The sequence below is a fragment of the Carcharodon carcharias genome, assembly GCF_017639515.1.
Source record: "Carcharodon carcharias isolate sCarCar2 chromosome 35 unlocalized genomic scaffold, sCarCar2.pri SUPER_35_unloc_5, whole genome shotgun sequence".
Lineage (NCBI taxonomy): Eukaryota > Metazoa > Chordata > Chondrichthyes > Lamniformes > Lamnidae > Carcharodon > Carcharodon carcharias.
In genome coordinates this window covers 787270-806705 of record NW_024470721.1, presented here as the reverse complement: position 1 = coordinate 806705, position 19436 = coordinate 787270, and the positions used below count along the sequence as shown (strand labels likewise).

At 54.4% G+C, this 19436-nt stretch overlaps 1 protein-coding gene across 3 annotated transcripts in view; it reads right to left on the bottom strand.

Annotated features, from left to right (window-relative positions):
• Positions 1-19436, bottom strand: part of LOC121274258 (SLIT-ROBO Rho GTPase-activating protein 3-like) — a 282583-nt gene that overhangs the window by 61587 nt on the left and 201560 nt on the right. For 2 of the 3 annotated variants that reach the window (XM_041181468.1, XM_041181469.1), the window contains 4 exons: positions 9193-9269; positions 3904-4090; positions 3117-3194; positions 606-776 (listed from right to left, as the gene is read on the bottom strand). In XM_041181468.1, coding sequence (XP_041037402.1) covers positions 606-776; positions 3117-3194; positions 3904-4090; positions 9193-9269 — 513 coding nt within the window. The remainder of the gene's footprint in view (positions 1-605; positions 777-3116; positions 3195-3903; positions 4091-9192; positions 9270-19436) is intronic. The other variant, XM_041181470.1, reaches the window with a different exon arrangement.

Genomic DNA, 19436 nt, shown 5'->3' with positions numbered 1-19436 from the left:
CTACACCACACGGACACAATCCTGGAACTCCCTCCCTAACAGCACGGTGGGTGTACCTACACCACACGGACACAATCCTGGAACTCCCTCCCTAACAGCACGGTGGGTGTACCTACACCACACGGACCCAATCCTGGAACTCCCTCCCTAACAGCACGGTGGGTGTACCTACACCACACGGACCCAATCCTGGAACTCCCTCCCTAACAGCGCGGTGGGTGTACCTACACCACACGGGACACAATCCTGGAACTCCCTCCCTAACAGCACGGTGGGTGTACCTACACCACACAGGACCCAATCCTGGAACTCCCTCCCTAACAGCACGGTGGGTGTACCTACACCACACGGACACAATCCTGGAACTCCCTCCCTAACAGCACGGTGGGTGTACCTACACCACACGGACACAATCCTGGAACTCCCTCCCTAACAGCACGGTGGGTGTACCTACACCACACGGGGACTGCAGCGGCTCAAGAAGGCAGCTCACCCCCCACCTTCTCAAGGGGGGCAATTAGGGATGGGCAATAAACGCTGGGCCCAGCCAGCGACCCCCACATCCCGTGAATAACTTTTAAAAAATCATCGGTCTCTCCTCTCACCTCTCATCCGGGGCATTAGAGCGGGTCGGCAACATTTTGTGTGGACTGGGTTGAGAAGCTGGGATTCGCGCAGCACCATCAACAAACAGAGTGGATATCTTCCTCACTGGACTGCTACCGCTCCTCTTCCTGAGCATTGGATCACTGTCAGAGTCACTCAACGGTGCGAGTCTGATCGCAGGACAGGTACAGCACAGGGTTAGATACACAGTAAATCTCCTTCTACAACGTCCCCATCAAACATTCCAGGACAGGTACAGCATGGGGTTAGATACAGAGTAAAGATCCCTCTACACCGTCCCCATCAAACACTCCCAGGACAGGTACAGCACGGGGTTAGATACAGAGTAAAGATCCCTCTACACCGTCCCCATCAAACACTCCCAGGACAGGTACAGCACAGGGTTAGATACACAGTAAATCTCCTTCTACACCGTCCCCATCAAACACTCCCAGGACAGGTACAGCACGGGGTTAGATACAGAGTAAATCTCCCTCTACACCGTCCCCATCAAACACTCCCAGGACAGGTACAGCACGGAGTTAGATACAGAGTAAATCTCCCTCTACACTGTCCCCATCAAACACTCCCAGGACAGGTACAACACGGGGTTAGATACAGAGTAAATCTCCCTCTACACCGTCCCCATGACCCACTCCCAGGACAGGTACAGCACGGGGTTAGATACAGAGTAAATCTCCCTCTACACTGTCCCCATCAAACACTCCCAGGACAGGTACAGCACGGGGTTAGATACAGAGTAAATCTCCCTCTACACTGTCCCCATCAAACACTCCCAGGACAGGTACAGCATGGGGTTAGATACAGAGTAAATCTCCCTCTACACTGTCCCCATCAAACACTCCCAGGACAGGTACAGCACGGGGTTAGATACAGAGTACAACTCCCTCTACAGCGTCCCCATCAAACACTCCCAGGACAGGTACAGCACGGGGTTAGATACAGAGTAAAGCTCCCTCTACACTGTCCCCATCAAACACTCCCAGGACAGGTACAGCACGGGGTTAGATACAGAGTACAACTCCCTCTACACCGTCCCCATCAAACACTCCCAGGACAGGGACAGCACAGGGTTAGATACAGAGTAAAGCTGCCTCTACACTGTCCCCATCAAACACTCCCAGGACAGGTACAGCACGGGGTTAGATACAGAGTACAACTCCCTCTACACCGTCCCCATCAAACACTCCCAGGACAGGGACAGCACAGGGTTAGATACAGAGTAAAGCTGCCTCTACACCGTCCCCATCAAACACTCCCAGGACAGGTACAGCACGGGGTTAGATAGAGAGTAAATCTCCCTCTACACCGTCCCCATCAAACACTCCCAGGACAGGTACAGCACGGGGTTAGATACAGAGTAAAGATCCCTCTACACTGTCCTCATCAAACACTCCCAGGACAGGTACAGCACGAGATTAGATACAGAGGAAAGCTCCCTCTACACTGTCCCCATCAAACACTCCCAGGACAGGTACAGCACGGGGTTAGTTACAGAGTAAAGCACTCTCCACACCGTCCCCATCAAACACTCCCAGGACAGGTACTGCACGGGGTTAGATACAGAGTAAATCTCCCTCTACACCGTCCCCATCAAACACTCCCAGGACAGGTACAGCACGGAGTTAGATACAGAGTAAATCTCCCTCTACACCATCACCATCAAACACTCCCAGGACAGGTACAGCACGGAGTTAGATACAGAGTAAATCTCCCTCTACACCGTCCCCATCAAACACTCCCAGGACAGGTACAGCACGGGGTTAGATACAGAGTAAAGCTCCCTCAACACCGTCCCCATCAAACACTCCCAGGACAGGTACAGCACGGGCTGAGATACAGAGTAAATCTCCCTCTACACCGTCCCCATCAAACACTCCCAGGACAGGTACAGCACGGGGTTAGATACAGAGTAAATCTCCCTCTACACCGTCCCCATCAAACACTCCCAGGACAGGTACAGCACGGGGTTAGTTACAGAGTAAATCTCCCTCTACACCGCCCCCCTCAAACACTCCCAGGACAGGTACAGCACGGGGTTAGATACAGAGTAAATCTCCCTCTACACTGTCCCCATCAAACACTCCCAGGACAGGTACAGCACGGGGTTAGATACAGAGTAAATCTCCCTCTACACTGTCCCTATCAAACACTCCCAGGACAGGTACAGCACGGGGTAAGATACAGAGTAAAGCTCCCTCTACACTGTCCCCATCAAACACTCCCAGGACAGGTACAGCACGGGGTAAGATACAGAGTAAAGCTACCTCTACACTGTCCCCATCAAACACTCCCAGGACAGGTACAGCACGGGGTTAGATACAGAGTAAATCTCCCTCTACACCGTCCCCATCAAACACTCCCAGGACAGGTACAGCACGGGGTTAGATACAGAGTAAATCTCCCTCTACACCGTCCCCATCAAACACTCCCAGGACAGGTACTGCACGGGGTTAGATACACAGTAAAGCTCCCTCTAGTCCCATTACCTGCTGCTGCCTGTTGCTTCCTCGCTTGGAGCCTGTTCATTCGCAGAGTCACTGGGAACATCGAGTAAACCATCAGTGCTGGAGGTGAAAGGAAGTTGGGTTTAATGCTTTGCAGGTGAACAATTGCAGCAAAGTGATGGGTGGATCAGGGAGATGTAGGCTGGGGTCTGGGTTGGGAAGGGAATGGGGTCTGTTGGGGGGCAGGGACCGTGGTTCGGGGAGGGGATGGGGACTATGGGGACGCCGGGGGGGTGGGGTGGGGGAACAGGGACTGGGACTGGGATCCGGGTGGTCGGGAACAGGGATGGGGACTGGGGTCCAGGGGGGCTGGGGGGAGAGAGCCTGGGTTTTTTGGCGGTGAGGGTGGGTGGGGTTCCTGAAGAGAACAGAGTTCCTCCTCTCTCCAATCGCTGTCCCACAGCGAGAGGGAACCCGTGGGGAGCTCCGGTGCTAGCACAGAGCCGCTGGGCCGAACGGCCTGTGTCTCCGCTGTCCACGGGTGGCGGCCGATCTAGGGGTAAACCCTGAGGATGGAGTTCCGGGTGTCATGGGCTGGTTGGGGGTGGGGGGGGGTTGCGGGATCAGTGCAGGAGGTCTAGGAGTGCCCCTCGACCTTACCCCCTCCCTCCCACCCCCATCCTCTCGCCGAGATCCTGCAGCATTACAAACCAGGACCCGGGGCCTCTGCGATTCACCCCTCGGCTGAACAGGCCCCTTCGCTCCCTGATTCGCAGCCGAGAACCCAGAGGAGTGGGAAACGTTTGGATGGCCCCTCTTAATTACTCACGTGTCCGTCACCTCGATGTACTTGTGCGGTACGAGTCCCCTGACCCCTCCACTCTGGCCTGTCCACCAGTCGTCGGACACCTTCTGGAAGAGCAGCAGCGGTTCCCCTTTACACAGCGACAGCTCCTTCCCGGAACGCGCTGAGTAATCAAACTTGGCCACGGCTCGGATATCGGATCCCTGTGCCTCTGCGGAGGGATAGGACTTCACACCTCATTGTTCAGTATCAATGCCCCCGCCTCAAATCCCACCCCCCCAACCCTCCCAAATCATTCACCCACCCGCCTGCTGCTTGCAACACTAAACATTCTCCAGTCAAACCAACATCCGTCGCCGGCGCTGAGCGCTTAGGAAGCTGTGTGGAAACAGAGCGAGATGGAGAGAGGGACTGAGAGTGAGAGAGAGAGAGAGGGAGGGAGCAGAGGGGAGGGAGAGGGAGTGAGGGGAGGGAGAGGGAGCAGGGGGAGGGAGAGGGAGTGAGGGGAGGGAGAGGGAGTGAGGGGAGGGAGAGCGAGCGAGGGGAGGGAGAGGGAGTGAGGGGAGGGAGAGGGAACAGGGGGAGGGAGAGGGAGTGAGGGGGAGGGAGAGGGAGGGAGGGAGAGGGAACAGGGGGAGGGAGAGGGAGGGAGGGAGAGGGAACAGGGGGAGGGAGAGGGAGCGAGGGGAGGGAGAGGGAGGGAGGGAGAGGGAGCAGGGGGAGGGAGAGGGAGCGAGGGGAGGGAGAGGGAGTGAGGGGAGGGAGAGGGAGTGAGGGGAGGGAGAGGGAGTGAGGCGGAGGGAGAGGGAGTGAGGGGAGGGAGAGGGAGTGAGGGGAGGGAGAGGGAGCGAGGGGAGGGAGAGGGAGTGAGGGGAGGGAGAGGGAACAGGGGGAGGGAGAGGGAGCGAGGGGGGAGGGAGAGGGAGTGAGGGGGGAGGGAGAGGGAACAGGGGGAGGAGAGGGAGCGAGGGGGGAGGGAGAGGGAACAGGGGGAGGGAGAGGGAGTGAGGGGAGGGAGAGGGAGCAGGGGGAGGGAGAGGGAGTGAGGGGAGGGAGAGGGAGTGAGGGGAGGGAGAGCGAGCGAGGGGAGGGAGAGGGAGTGAGGGGAGGGAGAGGGAACAGGGGGAGGGAGAGGGAGTGAGGGGGAGGGAGAGGGAGTGAGGGGAGGGAGAGGGAGTGAGGGGAGGGAGAGCGAGTGAGGGGAGGGAGAGGGAGTGAGGGGAGGGAGAGGGAGTGAGGGGAGGGAGAGGGAGTGAGGGGAGGGAGAGCGAGTGAGGGCAGGGAGAGGGAGCAGGGGGAGGGAGAGGGAGTGAGGGGAGGGAGAGGGAGCAGGGGGGAGGGAGAGGGAGTGAGGGGGGAGGGAGAGGGAACAGGGGGAGGGAGAGGGAGTGAGGGGGAGGGAGAGGGAGCGAGGGGAGGGAACAGGGGGAGGGAGAGGGAGTGAGGGGAGGGAGAGGGAGTGAGGGGGGAGGGAGAGGGAACAGGGGGAGGGAGAGGGAGTGAGGGGAGGGAGAGGGAGCGAGGGGAGGGAGAGGGAGTGAGGGGAGGGAGAGGGAGCGAGGGGAGGGAGAGGGAGTGAGGGGAGGGAGAGGGAACAGGGGGAGGGAGAGGGAGTGAGGGGGAGGGAGAGGGAGGGAGGGAGAGGGAACAGGGGGAGGGAGAGGGAGTGAGGGGGAGGGAGAGGGAACAGGGGGAGGGAGAGGGAGCGAGGGGAGGGAGAGGGAGTGAGGGGAGGGAGAGGGAACAGGGGGAGGGAGAGGGAGTGAGGGGAGGGAGAGGGAGCAGGGGGAGGGAGAGGGAGTGAGGGGGGAGGGAGAGGGAGTGAGGGGAGGGAGAGGGAACAGGGGGAGGGAGAGGGAGTGAGGGGGAGGGAGAGGGAGTGAGGGGAGGGAGAGGGAGCAGGGGGAGGGAGAGGGAGTGAGGGGGGAGGGAGAGGGAGTGAGGGGGGAGGGAGAGGGAGTGAGGGGAGGGAGAGCGAGTGAGGGGAGGGAGAGGGAGTGAGGGGGGAGGGAGAGGGAACAGGGGGAGGGAGAGGGAGCGAGGGGGAGGGAGAGGGAACAGGGGGAGGGAGAGCGAGTGAGGGGAGGGAGAGGGAGTGAGGGGGGAGGGAGAGGGAACAGGGGGAGGGAGAGCGAGTGAGGGGAGGGAGAGGGAGTGAGGGGGGAGGGAGAGGGAACAGGGGGAGGGAGAGGGAGCGAGGGGGAGGGAGAGGGAGTGAGGGGGGAGGGAGGGGGGAGTGAGGGGGGAGGGAGAGGGAGTGAGGGGGAGGGAGAGGGAGTGAGGGGGGAGGGAGAGGGAGTGAGGGGAGGGAGAGGGAGTGAGGGGAGGGAGAGGGAGTGAGGGGAGGGAGAGGGAACAGGGGGAGGGAGAGGGAGTGAGGGGGGAGGGAGAGGGAGTGAGGGGGAGGGAGAGGGAGTGAGGGGGGAGGGAGAGGGAGTGAGGGGAGGGAGAGGGAGCAGGGGGGAGGGAGAGGGAGTGAGGGGAGGGAGAGGGAGCGAGGGGAGGGAGAGGGAGTGAGGGGAGGGAGAGGGAGCGAGGGGAGGGAGAGGGAGTGAGGGGAGGGAGAGGGAGTGAGGGGGGAGGGAGAGGGAGTGAGGGGAGGGAGAGGGAGCGAGGGGAGGGAGAGGGAGTGAGGGGAGGGAGAGGGAGTGAGGGGAGGGAGAGGGAACAGGGGGAGGGAGAGGGAGCGAGGGGAGGGAGAGGGAACAGGGGGAGGGAGAGGGAGTGAGGGGAGGGAGAGGGAGTGAGGGGAGGGAGAGGGAGTGAGGGGGGAGGGAGAGGGAACAGGGGGAGGGAGAGGGAGTGAGGGGGGAGGGAGAGGGAGTGAGGGGGGAGGGAGAGGGAGTGAGGGGGGAGGGAGAGGGAGTGAGGGGGGAGGGAGAGGGAGTGAGGGGAGGGAGAGGGAACAGGGGGAGGGAGAGGGAGTGAGGGGAGGGAGAGCGAGTGAGGGGAGGGAGAGCGAGTGAGGGGAGGGAGAGGGAGCAGGGGGAGGGAGAGGGAGTGAGGGGAGGGAGAGGGAACAGGGGGAGGGAGAGGGAGTGAGGGGAGGGAGAGCGAGTGAGGGGAGGGAGAGGGAGTGAGGGGAGGGAGAGGGAGTGAGGGGAGGGAGAGGGAGTGAGGGGGGAGGGAGAGGGAGTGAGGGGGGAGGGAGAGGGAGTGAGGGGGGAGGGAGAGGGAACAGGGGGAGGGAGAGGGAGTGAGGGGAGGGAGAGCGAGTGAGGGGAGGGAGAGCGAGTGAGGGGAGGGAGAGGGAGTGAGGGGAGGGAGAGGGAGTGAGGGGAGGGAGAGGGAGTGAGGGGAGGGAGAGGGAACAGGGGGAGGGAGAGGGAGCGAGGGGGGAGGGAGAGGGAGTGAGGGGAGGGAGAGCGAGTGAGGGGAGGGAGAGGGAGCAGGGGGAGGGAGAGGGAGTGAGGGGAGGGAGAGCGAGTGAGGGGAGGGAGAGGGAGTGAGGGGGGAGGGAGAGGGAGTGAGGGGAGGGAGAGGGAGCAGGGGGAGGGAGAGGGAGTGAGGGGAGGGAGAGGGAACAGGGGGAGGGAGAGGGAGTGAGGGGAGGGAGAGGGAGTGAGGGGAGGGAGAAGGAGTGAGGGGAGGGAGAGGGAACAGGGGGAGGGAGAGGGAGCGAGGGGGAGGGAGAGGGAGTGAGGGGAGGGAGAGGGAGTGAGGGGAGGGAGAGGGAACAGGGGGAGGGAGAGGGAGTGAGGGGGGAGGGAGAGGGAACAGGGGGAGGGAGAGGGAGTGAGGGGAGGGAGAGGGAGTGAGGGGGGAGGAGAGGGAACAGGGGGAGGGAGAGGGAGGGAGGGGAGGGAGAGGGAGTGAGGGGGGAGGGAGAGGGTGCGAGGGGAGGGAGAGGGAGTGAGGGGAGGGAGAGGGAGTGAGGGGGGAGGGAGAGGGAATGAGGGGAGGGAGAGGGAGTGAGGGGGGAGGGAGAGGGAACAGGGGGAGGGAGAGGGAGCGAGGGGAGGGAGAGGGAGTGAGGGGAGGGAGAGGGAGTGAGGGGAGGGAGAGGGAACAGGGGGAGGGAGAGGGAGCGAGGGGAGGGAGAGGGAGTGAGGGGAGGGAGAGGGAACAGGGGGAGGGAGAGGGAACAGGGGGAGGGAGAGGGAGCGAGGGGAGGGAGAGGGAGCGAGGGGGGAGGGAGAGGGAGTGAGGGGAGGGAGAGGGAGCGAGGGGAGGGAGAGGGAGTGAGGGGAGGGAGAGGGAACAGGGGGAGGGAGAGGGAGCGAGGGGATGGAGAGCGAGTGAGGGGAGGGAGAGGGAACAGGGGGAGGGAGAGGGAGCGAGGGGAGGGAGAGGGAACAGGGGGAGGGAGAGGGAACAGGGGGAGGGAGAGGGAGCGAGGGGAGGGAGAGGGAACAGGGGGAGGGAGAGGGAACAGGGGGAGGGAGAGGGAGCGAGGGGAGGGAGAGCGAGTGAGGGGAGGGAGAGGGAACAGGGGGAGGGAGAGGGAGTGAGGGGAGGGAGAGGGAGTGAGGGGAGGGAGAGGGAACAGGGGGAGGGAGAGGGAACAGGGGGAGGGAGAGGGAGCGAGGGGATGGAGAGCGAGTGAGGGGAGGGAGAGGGAGTGAGGGGAGGGAGAGGGAACAGGGGGAGGGAGAGGGAACAGGGGGAGGGAGAGGGAACAGGGGGAGGGAGAGGGAGCGAGGGGAGGGAGAGGGAACAGGGGGAGGGAGAGGGAGTGAGGGGGAGGGAACAGGGGGAGGGAGAGGGAGGGAGGGAGAGGGAGAGGGAACAGGGGGAGGGAGAGGGAGTGAGGGGGGAGGGAGAGGGAACAGGGGGAGGGAGAGGGAACAGGGGGAGGGAGAGGGAGCGAGGGGAGGGAGAGGGAACAGGGGGAGGGAGAGGGAGTGAGGGGGGAGGGAACAGGGGGAGGGAGAGGGAGGGAGGGAGAGGGAGAGGGAACAGGGGGAGGGAGAGGGAGTGAGGGGGGAGGGAACAGGGGGAGGGAGAGGGAGGGGGGAGGGAGAGGGAGGGAGGGAGAGGGAACAGGGGGAGGGAGAGGGAGTGAGGGGGGAGGGAGAGGGAGTGAGGGAGAGACAGAGATAGAGAGAGAGACAGAGAGAGAGGGAGGGAGCAGGGAGAAGGGGGGAGAGAGAGGGGGAGAAGGAGATGAAGGGGGAAAGGGAGAGGCAGAGAGTGAGACAGACAGGGAGAAAGAGAGAGAGAAGGCAAGAGATAGAGCGAGAGAGAGAGAGAGGGATAGAGAGAGAGTAAAGGGAGAGAGAGAGAGAGAGAGGGAGGGAGGGAGGGTGAGAGTGAAAAAGTGAGGACGTGGGGAAGATTGAGGGATTGAGAGAGAGAGAGAGAGAGACGTACCATCCTCGCTGACGTGTATTTCCAGCAGAGAGTCTTGGTCGCACTCCTCTGTCACTGGCTCACTCTGGAGACTGGCGCTGTTCAGAAAAAGAGGTTTCATTCCAATCTGAGGTGTGAATCACAGTAACAAAGGTTCCACACTGTCCCACCCAGCTTTCAGCATCTGTCTCACACCCCCTACCCATACATCATGTCAGGAGCTGTCAGTAAGATCACCGCCCCCATCCCCTATCACCCTGTCTCAGTAACAGACACATATCACCCTGTCTCAGTAACAGCCACATATCACCCTGTCCCAATAACAGCCACATATCACCCTGTCCCAATAACAGCCACATATCACCCTGTCACAGTAACAGCCACATATCACCCTGTCACAGTAACAGCCACATATCACCCTGTCTCAGTAACAGCCACATATCACCCTGTCTCAATAACAGCCACATATCACCCTGTCCCAATAACAGCCACATATCACCCTGTCTCAGTAACAGCCACATATCACCCTGTCCCAATAACAGCCACATATCACCCTGTCCCAATAACAGCCACATATCACCCTGTCCCAATAACAGCCACATATCACCCTGTTTCAATAACCAGCCACATATCACCCTGTCCCAATAACAGCCACATATCACCCCTGTCCCAATAACAGCCACATATCACCCCGTCCCAATAACAGCCACATATCACCCTGTCTCAGTAACAGCCACATATCACCCTGTCTCAATAACAGCCACATATCACCATAGTCTCAGTAACAGCCACATATCACCCTGTCCCAATAACAGCCACATATCACCCTGTCCAATAACAGCCACATATCACCCTGTCTCAATAACAGCCACATATCACCCAGTCCCAATAACAGCCACATATCACCCTGTCTCAATAACAGCAATATCACCCTGTCTCCAGTAACAGCCACATATCACCCTGTCCCAGTAACAGCCACATATCACCCTGTCCCAATAACAGCCACATATCACCCTGTCTCAATAAACAGCCACATATCACCCTGTCCCAATAACAGCCACATATCACCCTGTCCCAATAACAGCCACATATCACCCAGTCCCAATAACAGCCACATATCACCCCTGTCCCAATAACAGCCACATATCACCCCTGTCTCAATAACAGCCACATATCACCCTGTCCCAATAACAGCCACATATCACCCTGTCCCAATAACAGCCACCTATCACCTGTCCCAATAACAGCCACTTATCACCCTGTTTCAATAACAGCCACATATCACCCAGTCCAATAACAGCCACATATCACCCAGTCCCAATAACAGCCACATATCACCCTGTCCCAATAACAGCCACATATCACCCTGTCCCAATAACAGCCCATATCACCCAGTCCCAATAACAGCCACATATCACCCTGTCCCAATAACAGCCACATATCACCCTGTCCCAATAACAGCCACATATCACCCAGTCCCAATAACAGCCACTATCACCCTGTCCCAATAACAGCACATATCACCCGTCCCAATAACAGCCACATATCACCCCGTCCCAAAACAGCACATATCACCCTGTCCCAATAACAGCCACATATCACCCCTGTCCCAATAACAGCCCACATATCACCCTGTCCCAATAACAGCCACATATCACCGTGTCCCAATAACAGCACATATCACCCTGTCCCAATAACAGCCACATATCACCCCGTCCAATAACAGCCACATATCACCCCGTCCCAATAACAGCCACATATCTCCCTGTCTCAATAACAGCCACATATCACCCTGTCTCAATAACAGCCACATATCACCCTGTCCCAATAACAGCCACAATATCACCCTGTCTCAATACACAGCCACATATCACCCTGTCCCAATAACAGCCTCATATCACCCTGTCCCAATAACAGCCACATATCACCCTGTTTCAATAACAGCCACATATCACCCCGTCCCAATAACAGCCACATATCACCCCGTCCCAATAACAGCCACCATATCAACCTGTCCCAATAACAGCCACATATCACCCCTGTTTCAATAACAGCCCACATATCACCCTGTCCCAATAAAAGCCACATATCACCCTGTCTCAATAACAGCACATATCACCCTGTCCAATAACAGCCACATATCACCCTGTTTCAATAACAGCACTTATCACCCTGTTTCAATAACAGCCACATATCACCCTGTTTCAATAAACAGCCACATATCACCCTGTCCCAATAACAGCCACTTATCACCCTGTCCCAATAACAGCACACATATCACCCTGTCCCATAACAGCCACATATCACCCTGTCTCAAACAAGCCACATATCACCCTGTCCCCAACCAACAGCCACATATCACCCTGTCCCAATAACAGCCACATATCACCCAGTCCCAATAACAGCCACATATCACCCCAGTCCCCAATAACAGCCACATATCACCCTGTCCCAATAACAGCCCATATCACCCTGTCCAATAACAGCCACATATCACCCTGTCCCAATAACAGCCACATATCACCCTGTCCCAATAACAGCCACATATCACCCTGTCCCAATAACAGCCACATATCACCCTGTCCCAATAACAGCCACATATCACCCTGTCTCAATAACAGCCACATATCACCCTGTCCCAATAACAGCCACATATCACCCTGTCCCAATAACAGCCACATATCACCCTGTTTCAATAACAGCCACATATCACCCTGTCCCAATAACAGCCACATATCACCCTGTCCCAATAACAGCCACATATCACCCTGTCCCAATAACAGCCACATATCACCCTGTCTCAATAACAGCCACATATCACCCTGTCCCAACAACAGCCACATATCACCCTGTCCCAATAACAGCCACATATCACCCTGTCTCAATAACAGCCACATATTACCCTGTCTCAATAACAGCCACATATCACCCTGTCTCAATAACAGCCACATATCACCCTGTCCCAATAACAGCCACATATCACCCTGTCTCCAATAAACAGCCACATATCACCCTGTCCCAATAACAGCCACATATCACCCCTGTCCCAATAACAGCCACATATCACCCTGTCCAATAACAGCCACATATCACCCTGTCCCAATAACAGCCAATATCACCCAGTCTCATTAACTGCCACATATCACCCTGTCCCCAATAACAGCCACATATCTCCCCTGTCTCAAATAACAGCCCACATATCACCGGTACCAATAACAGCCACATATCACCCTGTCCAATAACAGCCACATATCACCCTGTCCCAATAACAGCCAACATATCAACCTGTCCCAATAACAGCCACATATCACCCTGTCCCAATAACAGCCGCATATCACCCCTGTCTCAATAACAGCCACATATCACCCTGTCCCAATAACAGCCACATATCACCCTGTCCCAATAACAGCCACATATCACCCTGTCCCAATAACAGCCACATATCACCCTGTCTCAAATAACAGCCACATATCACCCTGTCTCAATAACAGCCACATATCACCCTGTCCCAATAACAGCCACATATCACCCTGTCTCAATAACAGCCGCATATCACCCTGTATCAATAACAGCCACATATCACCCTGTCCCAATAACAGCCACATATCACCCTGTTTCAATAACAGCCACATATCACCCCGTCCCAATAACAGCCACATATCACCCCGTCCCAATAACAGCCACATATCACCCTGTTTCAATAACAGCCACATATCACCCTGTCCCAATAACAGCCACATATCACCCTGTTTCAATAACAGCCACATATCACCCTGTCCCAATAACAGCCACATATCACCCTGTTTCAATAACAGCCACATATCACCCTGTTTCAATAACAGCCACATATCACCCTGTCCCAATAACAGCCACATATCACCCTGTCTCAATAACAGCCACATATCACCCTGTCTCAATAACAGCCACATATCACCCAGTCCCAATAACAGCCACATATCACCCCGTCCCAATAACAGCCACATATCACCCTGTTTCAATAACAGCCACATATCACCCTGTCCCAATAACAGCCACATATCACCCTGTCTCAATAACAGCCACATATCACCCTGTCCCAATAACAGCCACATATCACCCTGTTTCAATAACAGCCACATATCACCCTGTTTCAATAACAGCCACATATCACCCTGTCCCAATAACAGCCACATATCACCCTGTCCCAATAACAGCCACATATCACCCTGTCCCAATAACAGCCACATATCACCCTGTCTCAATAACAGCCACATATCACCCTGTCCCAATTAACAGCCACATATCACCCTGTCCCAATAACTGCCACATATCACCCTGTCACATTAACAGCAACATATCACCCAGTCCCTATAACAGCCTCACATATCACCCCCTGGCCCAATAACAGCCACAATATCACCCTGTCCCCAATAACAGCCCCATATCAACCCCTGTCCCCAATAACAGCCATAGTATGCAACCCTGTCTCCCAATATCAGCCCACATATCACCCTGTCCCAATAACATGCCCATATTCCCTGCTGCCCAATAAACAGCCACATATCACCCCGGCCCTATAACAGCCACATATCACCCTGTCCCAATACAGCCACATATCACCCCTGTACCCAATAACAGCACATATCACCCTGTCCCAAGTACTGCCACATATCACCCCTGTCCCAATAACAGCCCTACATATCACCCAGTCCCAATAACAGCCCACATATCTCCCTGTCCCAATAACAGCCACATATCACCCTGTCCCAATAACAGCCAATATCACCCTGTCCCAATAACAGCCACATATCACCCTGTCCCAATAACAGCCACATATCACCCTGTCCCAATAACAGCCACATATCACCCTGTCCCAATAACAGCCACATATCACCCTGTCCCAATAACAGCCACATATCACCCTGTCCCAATAACAGCCACATATCACCCTGTCCCAATAACAGCCACATATCACCCTGTCCCAATAACAGCCACATATCACCCTGTCCCAATAACAGCCACATATCACCCTGTCCCAATAACAGCCACATATCACCCTGTCCCAATAACAGCCACATATCACCCCGTCCAATAACAGCCACATATCACCCGTCCCAATAACAGCCACATATCACCCTGTCCCAATAACAGCCACATATCACCCTGTCCCAATAACAGCCACATATCACCCTGTCCCAATAACAGCCACATATCACCCTGTCCCAATAACAGCCACATATCACCCTGTCCCAATAACAGCCACATATCACCCCGTCCCAATAACAGCCACATATCACCCCGTCCCAATAACAGCCACATATCACCCTGTCTCAATAACAGCCACATATCACCCTGTCTCAATAACAGCCACATATCACCCTGTCCCAATAACAGCCACATATCACCCTGTCTCAATAACAGCCACATATCACCCTGTCCCAATAACAGCCTCATATCACCCTGTCCCAATAACAGCCACATATCACCCTGTTTCAATAACAGCCACATATCACCCCGTCCCAATAACAGCCACATATCACCCCGTCCCAATAACAGCCACATATCACCCTGTCCCAATAACAGCCACATATCACCCTGTTTCAATAACAGCCACATATCACCCTGTCCCAATAACAGCCACATATCACCCTGTCTCAATAACAGCCACATATCACCCTGTCCCAATAACAGCCACATATCACCCTGTTTCAATAACAGCCACATATCACCCTGTTTCAATAACAGCCACATATCACCCTGTTTCAATAACAGCCACATATCACCCTGTCCCAATAACAGCCACATATCACCCTGTCCCAATAACAGCCACATATCACCCTGTCCCAATAACAGCCACATATCACCCTGTCTCAATAACAGCCACATATCACCCTGTCCCAATAACAGCCACATATCACCCTGTCCCAATAACAGCCACATATCACCCTGTCCCAATAACAGCCACATATCACCCTGTCCCAATAACAGCCACATATCACCCTGTCTCAATAACAGCCACATATCACCCTGTCCCAATAACAGCCACATATCACCCTGTCCCAATAACAGCCACATATCACCCTGTCCCAATAACAGCCACATATCACCCTGTCCCAATAACAGCCACATATCACCCTGTCCAATAACAGCCACATATCACCCTGTCTCAATAACAGCCACATATCACCCTGTCCCAATAACAGCCACATATCACCCTGTCCCAATAACAGCCACATATCACCCTGTTTCAATAACAGCCACATATCACCCTGTCCCAATAACAGCCACATATCACCCTGTCCCAATAACAGCCACATATCACCCTGTCCCAATAACAGCCACATATCACCCTGTCTCAATAACAGCCACATATCACCCTGTCCCAATAACAGCCACATATCACCCTGTCCCAATAACAGCCACATATCACCCTGTCTCAATAACAGCCACATATCACCCTGTCTCAATAACAGCCACATATCACCCTGTCTCAATAACAGCCACATATCACCCTGTCCCAATAACAGCCACATATCACCCTGTTTCAATAACAGCCACATATCACCCCGTCCCAATAACAGCCACATATCACCCCGTCCCAATAACAGCCACATATCACCCTGTTTCAATAACAGCCACATATCACCCTGTTTCAATAACAGCCACATATCACCCTGTTTCAATAACAGCCACATATCACCCTGTCCCAATAACAGCCACATATCACCCTGTTTCAATAACAGCCACATATCACCCTGTTTCAATAACAGCCACATATCACCCTGTCCCAATAACAGCCACATATCACCCTGTCTCAATAACAGCCACATATCACCCTGTCTCAATAACAGCCACATATCACCCAGTCCCAATAACAGCCACATATCACCCCGTCCCAATAACAGCCACATATCACCCTGTCCCAATAACAGCCACATATCACCCTGTCTCAATAACAGCCACATATCACCCTGTCCCAATAACAGCCACATATCACCCTGTCCCAATAACAGCCACATATCACCCTGTCTCAATAACAGCCACATATCACCCTGTCCCAATAACAGCCACATATCACCCTGTCTCAATAACAGCCACATATCACCCTGTCTCAATAACAGCCACATATCACCCTGTCCCAATAACAGCCACATATCACCCTGTTTCAATAACAGCCACATATCACCCCGTCCCAATAACAGCCACATATCACCCTGTCCCAATAACAGCCACATATCACCCTGTTTCAATAACAGCCACATATCACCCTGTCCCAATAACAGCCACATATCACCCTGTTTCAATAACAGCCACATATCACCCTGTCCCAATAACAGCCACATATCACCCTGTTTCAATAACAGCCACATATCACCCTGTTTCAATAACAGCCACATATCACCCTGTCCCAATAACAGCCACATATCACCCTGTCCCAATAACAGCCACATATCACCCTGTCTCAATAACAGCCACATATCACCCTGTCCCAACAACAGCCACATATCACCCTGTCCCAATAACAGCCACATATCACCCTGTCCCAATAACAGCCACATATCACCCTGTCCCAATAACAGCCACATATCACCCTGTCCCAATAACAGCCACATATCACCCTGTCCCAATAACAGCCACATATCACCCTGTCCCAATAACAGCCACATATCACCCTGTTTCAATAACAGCCACATATCACCCTGTCCCAATAACAGCCACATATCACCCTGTCCCAATAACAGCCACATATCACCCTGTCCCAATAACAGCCACATATCACCCTGTCTCAATAACAGCCACATATCACCCTGTCCCAATAACAGCCACATATCACCCTGTCCCAATAACAGCCACATATCACCCTGTCCCAATAACAGCCACATATCACCCTGTCCCAATAACAGCCACATATCACCCTGTCCCAATAACAGCCACATATCACCCTGTCCCAATAACAGCCACATATCACCCTGTCTCAATAACAGCCACATATCACCCTGTCCCAATAACAGCCACATATCACCCTGTCCCAATAACAGCCACATATCACCCTGTCCCAATAACAGCCACATATCACCCTGTCCCAATAACAGCCACATATCACCCTGTCCCAATAACAGCCACATATCACCCTGTCCCAATAACAGCCACATATCACCCTGTCCCAATAACAGCCACATATCACCCTGTCCCAATAACAGCCACATATCACCCTGTCCCAATAACAGCCACATATCACCCTGTCCCAATAACAGCCACATATCACCCTGTCCCAATAACAGCCACATATCACCCTGTCCCAATAACAGCCACATATCACCCTGTCCCAATAACAGCCACATATCACCCTGTCCCAATAACAGCCACATATCACCCTGTCCCAATAACAGCCACATATCACCCTGTCCCAATAACAGCCACATATCACCCTGTCCCAATAACAGCCACATATCACCCTGTCCCAATAACAGCCACATATCACCCTGTCTCAATAACAGCCACATATCACCCTGTCCCAATAACAGCCACATATCACCCTGTCCCAATAACAGCCACATATCACCCTGTCCCAATAACAGCCACATATCACCCTGTCCCAATAACAGCCACATATCACCCCGTCCCAATAACAGCCACATATCACCCTGTCCCAATAACAGCCACATATCACCCTGTCCCAATAACAGCCACATATCACCCTGTCCCAATAACAGCCACATATCACCCTGTCCCAATAACAGCCACATATCACCCTGTCCAATAACAGCCACATATCACCCTGTCCCAATAACAGCCACATATCACCCTGTCCCAATAACAGCCACATATCACCCTGTTTCAATAACAGCCACATATCACCCTGTCCCAATAACAGCCACATATCACCCTGTCCCAATAACAGCCACATATCACCCTGTCCCAATAACAGCCACATATCACCCTGTCTCAATAACAGCCACATATCACCCTGTCCCAATAACAGCCACATATCACCCTGTCCCAATAACAGCCACATATCACCCTGTCCCAATAACAGCCACATATCACCCTGTCCCAATAACAGCCACATATCACCCTGTCCCAATAACAGCCACATATCACCCTGTCCCAATAACAGCCACATATCACCCTGTCCCAATAACAGCCACATATCACCCTGTCCCAATAACAGCCACATATCACCCTGTCCCAATAACAGCCACATATCACCCTGTCCCAATAACAGCCACATATCACCCTGTCCCAATAACAGCCACATATCACCCTGTCCCAATAACAGCCACATATCACCCTGTCCCAATAACAGCCACATATCACCCTGTTTCAATAACAGCCACATATCACCCTGTCCCAATAACAGCCACATATCACCCTGTCCCAATAACAGCCACATATCACCCTGTCCCAATAACAGCCACATATCACCCTGTCCCAATAACAGCCACATATCACCCTGTCCCAATAACAGCCACATATCACCCTGTCCCAATAACAGCCACATATCACCCTGTCCCAATAACAGCCACATATCACCCTGTCCCAATAACAGCCACATATCACCCTGTCCCAATAACAGCCACATATCACCCTGTCCCAATAACAGCCACATATCACCCTGTCTCAATAACAGCCACATATCACCCTGTCCCAATAACAGCCACATATCACCCCGTCCCAATAACAGCCACATATCACCCTGTCCCAATAACAGCCACATATCACCCTGTTTCAATAACAGCCACATATCACCCTGTTTCAATAACAGCCACATATCACCCTGTCCCAATAACAGCCACATATCACCCTGTCCCAATAACAGCCACATATCACCCTGTCCCAATAACAGCCACATATCACCCTGTCCCAATAACAGCCACATATCACCCTGTCTCAATAACAGCCACATATCACCCTGTCTCAATAACAGCCACATATCACCCTGTCCCAATAACAGCCACATATCACCCTGTCCCAATAACAGCCACATATCACCCTGTCCCAATAACAGCCACATATCACCCTGTCCCAATAACAGCCACATATCACCCTGTCCCAATAACAGCCACATATCACCCTGTCCCAATAACAGCCACATATCACCCTGTCCCAATAACAGCCACATATCACCCTGTCCCAATAACAGCCACATATCACCCTGTCCAATAACAGCCACATATCACCCTGTCCCAATAACAGCCACATATCACCCTGTCCCAATAACAGCCACATATCACCCTGTCCCAATAACAGCCACATATCACCCTGTCCCAATAACAGCCACATAT